General features: G+C 40.0%; 1 protein-coding gene across 2 annotated transcripts; it reads left to right on the forward strand.

Moving 5' to 3' along the window:
- On the forward strand, positions 1-9,050 carry SLC35E3 (solute carrier family 35 member E3). 2 transcript variants are annotated; one of them, XM_034771017.1, is made up of 5 exons: positions 7-487; positions 1,319-1,429; positions 3,576-3,734; positions 6,149-6,231; positions 6,549-9,050. In XM_034771017.1, the coding sequence occupies exons 1-5, from the start codon at positions 98-100 to the stop codon at positions 6,733-6,735; spliced, it is 930 nt and encodes a 309-aa protein (XP_034626908.1). In that variant the 5' UTR covers positions 7-97; the 3' UTR covers positions 6,736-9,050. The 2 variants fall into 2 exon arrangements, with proteins under 2 accessions (XP_034626918.1, XP_034626908.1); XM_034771027.1 differs by lacking the exons at positions 6,149-6,231; positions 6,549-9,050 and adding an exon at positions 4,707-6,000 and having other exon boundaries at positions 1-487.

Here is a 9,050-nt window from a genome sequence, read left to right on the forward strand (position 1 = left end):
GGCGGCGAGGCGGCGACCCTGAGCGCCCGGCTGCCTGCTCCGTACTCGTTGGCCGGGCAGCCGGCCCCGCTGAGCGCGGAGGCGGCTGCCGGGCGCCATGGGGCCGGGCCCGGGGCCGGGGTGGCTGGCGGCCGGGCTGCTGGTGAACCTGGTCGCCTCCATCTGCATCGTGTTCCTGAACAAGTGGCTCTACGTGCGGCTCGGCTTCCCCAACCTGAGCCTCACGCTGGTGCACTTCGCCGCCACCTGGCTCGGCCTCGGCCTGTGCCAGGCGCTGCGCGTCTTCGCCCCCAAGAGCCTGCGTCCCCGCCAGGTGCTGCCCCTGGCGCTCAGCTTCTGCGGCTTCGTGGTGTTCACCAACCTGTCCCTGCAGAGCAACACCATCGGCACCTACCAGCTGGCCAAGGCCATGACCACGCCGGCCATCGTGGCCATCCAGAGCCTCTTCTACGGCAAGAGCTTCCCCCTGCGCATCAAACTGACCCTGGTGAGCGCCGGGCGGGCGCGGTGCGGCGCGGCGCCCGTCCCCGCTTTCAGTCTGTCTGCCTCGGCCGCTGGGGGGCCGGATCGGGGAGCCCCCGGCGGGGGGAGGCAGAGTCCTGTGAATTTCCCCCCTCCCTCTTGCCCTTTGCCAAAGGGTTATTTCCCCCTTTCCAGGCACGTTACCGCCTGTCCCTTTGGCGCACACTGACTTAATAAATCTGTTAGTTGAGTCATCAGGATTTCGATGGTTCTGTGGCTCCTTGGGCAGAAGTGCTGGGTTAATGGACATGCACCTTCTCTCGTGTGCTGGCGAGTGGGGTCGAGGTGCTGTTGCTTGTGTGGACTGCGGGGAAACCTCTGAAATAGCCAGTAATGAGCAAAACGTCACCACGGTCACCAAATGCTGCCACCCCATCTCTAGCTACTAGGGGCCTCAATGGAATCTTAACTCTTGTGGGTCAGTGTTAAGCCTTCACGTTATTTTGATATTTTTTTCATACCATCAAGGGATTGTAGCAGTGTTGTATGGGGCTTCTGTCCTGTTTCCCAGCGCAGCATGGGAGAAAGTGCAAGTCAATCTTTGTAAAATTCTCTAAAGATGAAACACGCTAATTGTTATTACTTCCAAATACAATTTGTGTATAGCTCATGCCATGTCTTAATCATGGAATATATCTTTACAACCTCTAGTTATAAAGCTTGAGATAAACTCTGGATAAAAGGGTGATGATGTGTGTGCAGACCTTTCCAAAACCTTGGGGCAGAACAAGTTTTGCTCCATTGAGTTCCATCTGCAGCAAATGTAAATAATAGCCAACATTTTCTTTCCTTACAGATTCCCATAACTGTAGGTGTATTTCTGAATTCCTATTATGACGTGAAGTTTAACTTCCTTGGAATGGTGTTTGCTACCCTTGGTGTTCTAGTTACATCCCTTTATCAAGTGGTTAGTAACTTGTTCTTCTCTATGTGCATGTTTCATAACAAAAATAACTTTTTGACACCTTGTTTCAAATTTCGGAAAGTAATAGAGGCAGGCTAAGTGGTCTGGAAATAGTATGTCTTAAGTTAGTCGTGGTCTGTAAGTAGTAGGGAAGAGACTTGTAGTACTACATAGCTCTTTAGCAGAAAAGATCATAACAAGATACAGTGGTTGGAAGCTGAAGCGTGACTAATTCAGACTAGAATTTTAAGGCACACATTTGTAACAGTGAGTGTAATAACCATTGGCACAACTTACTTAGTAATATGGTAGAGTCTCTGTCACTTGAAGTCTTTAAATCAAAACTGGATAGCATTCTAAAAGATACGCTATCACTCAAACAAGTTATGGGCTTGAGGCAGGAATCACTAGGTGAGGTTCTATTGACTGTCACGCTAGATGACGATGATGGGCTTTTTTGGCCTTAAAAATCTATGAGAAGAGGAGAAACAGGCAAAGTTACTGTGATGGTGCAACATTACATGTATAGCAGAACTGCTAGTTGGCCTGTGGGTGAAATTCCATCCTGTGCTTTCTTAGAAAGCCCTTAAATAGAATGTAATGTAATTATAGTTATATTTTAATTTAGAACAGAGATTATTTCAGTATAGTAAGTTGTCTCTTATATAATGCTGCATTACTGACAGTAAATGCTGTTTATTAGCATTATTATAGTTAAGTGCAATAAAATATCAATTAATGCCTTGAAAATAATTTGTCTAAGGGTTTTCATTTGTAACATTTATTTTACTAATCGTAGATGCAAAGATAACAGTAGTTTTATTAAATTATACATGCTGAAAATCTCAGTTATAATCAATATCAAAATGAAGTTTAGTATATGTATAATTAAAGGAAGGAAAACCCTGGAATTATAAAAATGTTAGTTATGCTTATTAGCATATATATCATAATGCAAACTGAGGTGGGGGCAGAGGGAAAGTAACAGCAGTTAGGAGTAGATTTTATTTAAACATACTTTAAAGTACTACTAGAATTTATTTTTTTGTGACTGTCATAATATGCAACAGTTCTGTAGAATATTCTTAAGGTATATTATGTAATTTTCAGTGGTTCTCAACCAGGGGAACACAGAGGTTTTCCAGGGGGTACATCAACTCATTTAGATATTTGTCTAGTTTTACAACAGACTACATAAAAAAAACACTGGCAAAGTCAGTAAAAACTAAAATTTCATACAGACAATGACTTTATACTGCTCTATATACTATACACTGAAATGTAAGTATAATATTTATATTCCAATTGATTTATTTTATTTTTGTATGGTAAAAATGAGCAAGTAAGCATTTTTTTTTTTTTTTCAGTAATAGTGTGCTGTGACACTTTGGTATTTTTATGCTTGATTTTGTAAGCAAGTAGTTTTTAAGTGAGGTGGGGTACCAAAGGCAAATCAGACTCCTGCAAGAGGTACAGTAATCTGCAAAGGTTGAGAGCCACTGGTTTAAAGAGCTGCCTAAAATATGCAGTTCAAATGTTGCATGCTTTCACACACATTTGTGATAACGGCATGCAAGTTAACTTGATGCAGTCGGCTATGGCTTTAATAATCGTGCACAGCCATCCCATAATAGTAGAAAGTTGAAAAGATAGGTAGTTTCTGTAATACTGCTTGCTCTTATTGGGAGATGGTACTGAACCCTTACTAGGCTAGATCCAGAATTGGTGCAAGAATGAAAGGAGCCAGCTTTTTCCAACCCCACTGTTTATCTGTCCTTACTCAAGTGGCAGACCCTCTCATAGAGTATGGAAGGAGACAAAGAATAGAGAGAAGATGAAGGGAAGAAGATTCAAGCGTTACCCATCAGACATTGTAATGAAAAAGCTCTTTCAGCCAATTCTCTTCCTTCCTCATATGCCTGCACCCAGTGACTTATTACTGTCTACTCAAAATAGGGTGGGAAGACTAACACGCATGCATCTGGTTAAAATATTTGGTGTTCAGTAAATGGAAGTGGAAAACACAACAGTCATCCTATTTATTATGTAGTGCCGGCCATATGAGAGTCCCTCCTTATTAGTAACCAAATTCCTTTTATATGAGGACTTGATTTTCCTCATGTTTAACAACTTTATCTCTTGGTTTTAGTGGGTAGGAGCCAAGCAGCATGAGTTGCAGGTTAACTCTATGCAGTTGCTGTACTATCAGGCACCAATGTCCTCTGCCATGTTGTTGTGTATCGTACCCTTCTTTGAGCCAGTATTTGGAGAAGGGGGGATATTTGGACCCTGGACACTTTCTGCTGTGGTAAGATTTTATATTTTATTTTTTTAATTTAACACCAATGGCCTTATCACTTAATATAACAGCTTCACATACAGTCATTGACAGTGAATGTGACGGAGGCTGTGGGGAAAGAGAATCAGTCCCTGCTCCCCTTAATTATTTAAGCCCCACTGTGTGAGAGAGGAGTATCTCTGTCAACATGTTTGTCTGTGGCCTGATCTACATTTAGGTCAAAATAGCTACAGCACTCGGGAGTGTGAAAATCCATGCCCCTAAAAGCTGTAGCTACACCATCCTAAACCCAGCATAAATGTAGCTAGATTGATGGGTGACAGTTTCCCTCAACCTAGCTGTCAGGGAGGTGGAGTAACAGAAAAAACCCTTTTGTAGTCTGCATCTGTGCTATCAGGTTACGTCACTATAGTCCGTGTAGTGTAGAAGTGGCCTAAGGACAGGTCTTCACTACGGTGGGGGGGTCGATTTAATATACGCAGATTCAGCTACGCGAATAGCGTAGCTGAATTCAACCTATCGGAGCTGACTTACCCCCTGTGAGGACGGCGGCAAAATCGACCTCCGCGGCTCCCCGTCGACGGCGCTTACTCCCACCTCCGCTGGTGGAGTAAGAGCGTCGATTCAGGGATCAATTGTCGCGTCCCGACGAGACGCAATAATTCGATCCCCGAGAGATCGATTTCTACTCGCCGATTCAGGCGGGTAGTGTAGACCTAGCCTAAGAGTGTTCTCTCCTTATTCTTGTTTCTGGTTAGAGGGCATTTTAGTAACAGGAAAAAAGTAGACATTGGCTCCCTCTAAAGTTCAGGAATAAGCAACTTTTTAAACTGTTTATTTAGGAAGCTTTAGTTGCCATGTAAATATTAGAAACACAACAATCATTACAACAGTGAGCTTTTGTTTAGAGTATAGTGTGTGTGTGTGTGTGTATATATATATGTAATATATATATAGTCATCAGATTTCTCTGTCTTACAGGGTGTTACTTTCATAATGAGCATCATTACAACATGCTTTACACGTCATTTCTAGTGATTTTATTAAATTCAGTAAAATCTCTGATTACACATTTAACAAACCAGACATATATCTATCAAATGTTAATATTAAAAAAAAAAATGGACAGTTGTGCTGATTATTTGCAGGTGAAAGCACTTTGTCTGAGTACTGAGTAAACGGTAACCAAATATCTAAGTGTATATTTGTCCTCTGTGTATTTTGCTGGGTACATAATTGGTGTGTTAATATTTCCATGACAGGCTCCCATACTTTGTGAACCATTCCTCTAGAGTTGGACCATTTTTCTTTTTCCAACGAGAGGCTATCAGTAGCCTAGCAGCTACTAGCAGATGATAGATTAATTCTTCATTTCCTTTTGTGTGACCATTTCTGACAGGAAGCCCCAGCAGGATTAACAAAGGACCATTTGGTAATAAATATCCACCAGTGTTACTAGATACCTAATATTTTAAATATAGTAACAGATAACCCACCAGATGAGCCACCAACTGTGAGTTCATATATAAATCAAATAATAAAGCACTCATCTAGAGTATCTAAAATAGATGAACAATGTAAGTCAAAAGCCAAAGAAATTAACCTTTCTATTCCCCACACACACATAGACTTTACAAAATCCAGAAGCTTGTCCTAGTTTTTTAAAGTAAAATTATGTAAATGACCCTGGAGCCAGCAGTCGCTTTCCACTGTGGGAACGATACAAATGCTTTCACTGCTCCCTGACTTCACTTCTGGCGGAGGAGTGCTGGTAGTGGTTACATTCTGCAGTCAATAGCTGCTTTGTATTGGGAGGGCTCTAATCTTCTTCATCCTCTTGATGTCCCTCAAGAGGATCAGGGCTCAAATATATATTCATTACATACTGTTGTATAAGGCAGAAGGTACCTTTAGTTTAGAAAGTGCCAGTATCACCCAGTTAGTGATATGTCAGGCAACGATTGATGCAAGATCTCTCTCCAGTGGTACTGAAATCAGTGATTGGAATAATGAATCATCACAACAGATGGGACAGATATCTCGTAATTATTTCTGTAACCTTAACTAAGTTTTGCATCTAAAAGCTGTGATTTCTTAAATATGGTTATGGAACATCATTTTTGTGAGAGAGCAGTTGAGTATCTGAGGCCATATCTCAGACATGGCAAGTAAAGAGAAAGAAGATACGCATTTTGTAGCACAATTCACCTTTCGAGACCGTGTTCTAAGCAACTTAAATTGACAGTGTCTACATTAAATTAGAACTCATGTTTGCCTTTTTTTGTTCTGTCTGCTCTCTTCTCTTGTGTCATGTCTTACTGATTTGCAGTTGACAGTAAAGAAACCTGATTAAACAATTTGGGGTGTAACTAGAGATGGTCAGAAATATATGTTAATTACTGACTGTGTCCATTAATCCACAGTTAATGGTGCTGCTGTCTGGTATAATAGCCTTTATGGTAAACTTGTCCATTTACTGGATCATTGGAAACACATCACCTGTCACGTATCCTTTTTATTATTGGCCACTCCCATTGTTTTCAGATCAATGGTAGTATTCAGTCAAGTATATTTCACAATGAAAAAAGCCCACTGGACAAATAGGCTGGTAATTTACCCGCTTTATTGTGAATGTTAAAACTGGAAAAGCACAATCCAGTTGTTAGTTATAATTGCACAGATAAAATTGAAAGGTTGTGTGAATAGAAATTGATGTGAATAACCGTAGTCCATTTTGGGGATAGATAGTGAATCTCTTATGCGTTCATATTTTTATTTTTAATATTTTGACTATTTGTTATGATCCTTAACAGAGATGTGTAGATATAATATGTTTGGACACTTCAAGTTCTGCATCACTCTGTTGGGAGGGTACCTGTTGTTTAAAGATCCACTGTCACTTAATCAAGTCCTTGGGATTTTGTGTACTTTGTTAGGCATTTTAGCTTATACCCATTTCAAACTTAGTGAGCAGGAAGGGAGTAAGAGTAAACTGGTTCAGCGTCCATAAATCAAGATATTCTGGAGATGATAAACCTTCAAAGGGAAGGAAAACCAATATTAAATATGCACTGATTGTAGAACGGGCAAAATAGCTGAAATAAAATTTGGATTAATATCACCACCAGGATCATCATGCTGAAACAAAATAAAATGAGTCATTACATAAAACATATTTTCCATCTTAGTCCAACCTATATTTAAATAGTAACATTTAAAAAAAAGATCAAGTGGTCTAAGTCAAATTAGAATGGAAATTCTATAGAAGTGATTATGACTTTCACACTGAAATGAAATGAGCTTATCTTGGTTAATGTTACAGTAAATGCTGAAGGAATTAATTTTGCCCTTTGTGATATCATGCCAGTGTTACTATTGTAAAGAATCTTGTTCGAGACACTTGTATGCAGATATTCTAGTACATGACAGCACATGCTTCCTGTTTGTCTGGTAGATGAAAAGGCAAATTGCTTTTTTGTTAGCTTTTTTTAAAAAGCTGTCAAACATCATTCTGATTCCGACATGCTTGCTTGCGTGTTTGGTAACTACCTGAATAACTTTCAGTAGAAGGGATCAGATACAATTATTAGTGGAGTGGAGACTCAGGCAACCGATCTAACTAGTTATCAATTTGAACCAAAACCGAACACCCCAAACTTTGGGAAAGTTGGAAACCAGCTCTGAACTTCGCAGCTCAAATTCATCTGTGGATCTGCCAGGAAATTTAGTAAGTCACTAGTGTTTTGGAAAATGTTCTGTTTCTGCTTCCTGATTTTCTAGTGTCAAAACAGACTTTCACAACACTTTTTGAACCTTTGTGGGCTTAGTAAACCTACATAGCTTGCTTTAATTGCCAAATGAAAATGGTTTTGCAAGTAAGAACACAAACACCCACCTGTTTGGGGCAGCAGATAAACTATGCCAAGACTCGGTCCAAAGAGATCTTTAAGTTAAAAAAATTAAGTAGGTGGGATGTGGGAGTTGAACCTCCTGTTGTTCTAATCCATTCCCTAATGTGTGCGTGCACTTCCCTCATGCCCTCTGCCCTGTAGTTCTCTCAAAAGGGCAAGGTGCATCCTATATTCACAGGTTCCACTGTTGTTACTGTTTGTATAGGGAAAGGCCAATGGGTTGCTGAGAAATTTAATCTCTGTCATGCCGCCCATAATATGCTGGAAAGACAATCTCTTCAGGGAAATCTGCAGCAGATGATGACCTTGGGATGGGCACATGTTCCGCTGTAAATTGGGGGAGCTTTGAAGATTACCTTGGGCCAGAGCCGTGCATGGGTTTTTGGCCATTTGGAAAGGCAGTTTTGAGGGCCATGTTGTAGAAAATGGAAAGTTACGTCAGTTTTCCTGCTTTCAGTAAATGTGGTAGAAACATACGTTTGCCAGATTGGCAAGTGGTTAGAATTTATTTGCATTACTTCACTGGCATTATGTTGTTTCATCTTCATTTATTTATAGTTGCTTTAAAGAGGAAAATCATGTGAACAGAAACGTGTTTTAGGTTTTACAGCCACCAACATAATGGTTGGGTGGGTAGTTCTTAGCTTTTTTTTTACAGGTTAAATGATCAGAAACCTTAATGCTATGTTAATGTGGAAGAAGCAATCTCAATCAAGTTATTTTTACAATGAGGCCTGTTTTCAGGCTTGTACATTTGTTCCGTTTCTGGAGTTTGATTTTTTTAAAAACAATTTCTCTTGTGTACCTTAAATTTACATCAGATTACTCTATACTGTTTCAGTATTCTAAACAGCTGATGTCTTTATCACTGGTATCTGAGGCATTGTACAGGTGCAAGAAAAATTTCTTTTGTATACATTTTTATAAATCTATAATTTGTTAGAATTTAAAGACAAATAGACTGCTGAGAAATATATGCAGAACAGTGCAGTCTTTAGGTGCATATTCTTGAGTACATGCACTGAGAAAACATTTTGCATTGATTTGTGCTGTGCACAAGCTCTTCTAAAATGTAAATACACCATGAGGACGTTCTGAGGGTTAGAAATAAGATGCCTGAAAAGCCTGTGTGATGACAAAATCAGAGATGGGATTGACGAGAAAACTGAATAAAAATGTATGATGCAAATGCTTTTCACCACAGCATCTGATCCTCAGAATGGCAAAAGAAAATTAAGAAAGTAATTCAAAAGCATTGGCGACTGAAAAGGATACATTATAAATATAGTCTGTTCCTGGAAAATGTACAAGTCCTGTAGGTCACTGGCGTGACTGGATTTTTTTCATATATTTAACAGTTCTACTTTGGGTTTTACCTAGTATGACTGATGAATAAAATAATTCTTGAACTTCT

This window comes from Trachemys scripta, chromosome 1 (genome assembly GCF_013100865.1).
Source record: "Trachemys scripta elegans isolate TJP31775 chromosome 1, CAS_Tse_1.0, whole genome shotgun sequence".
NCBI classification, from domain to species: Eukaryota; Metazoa; Chordata; order Testudines; family Emydidae; genus Trachemys; species Trachemys scripta.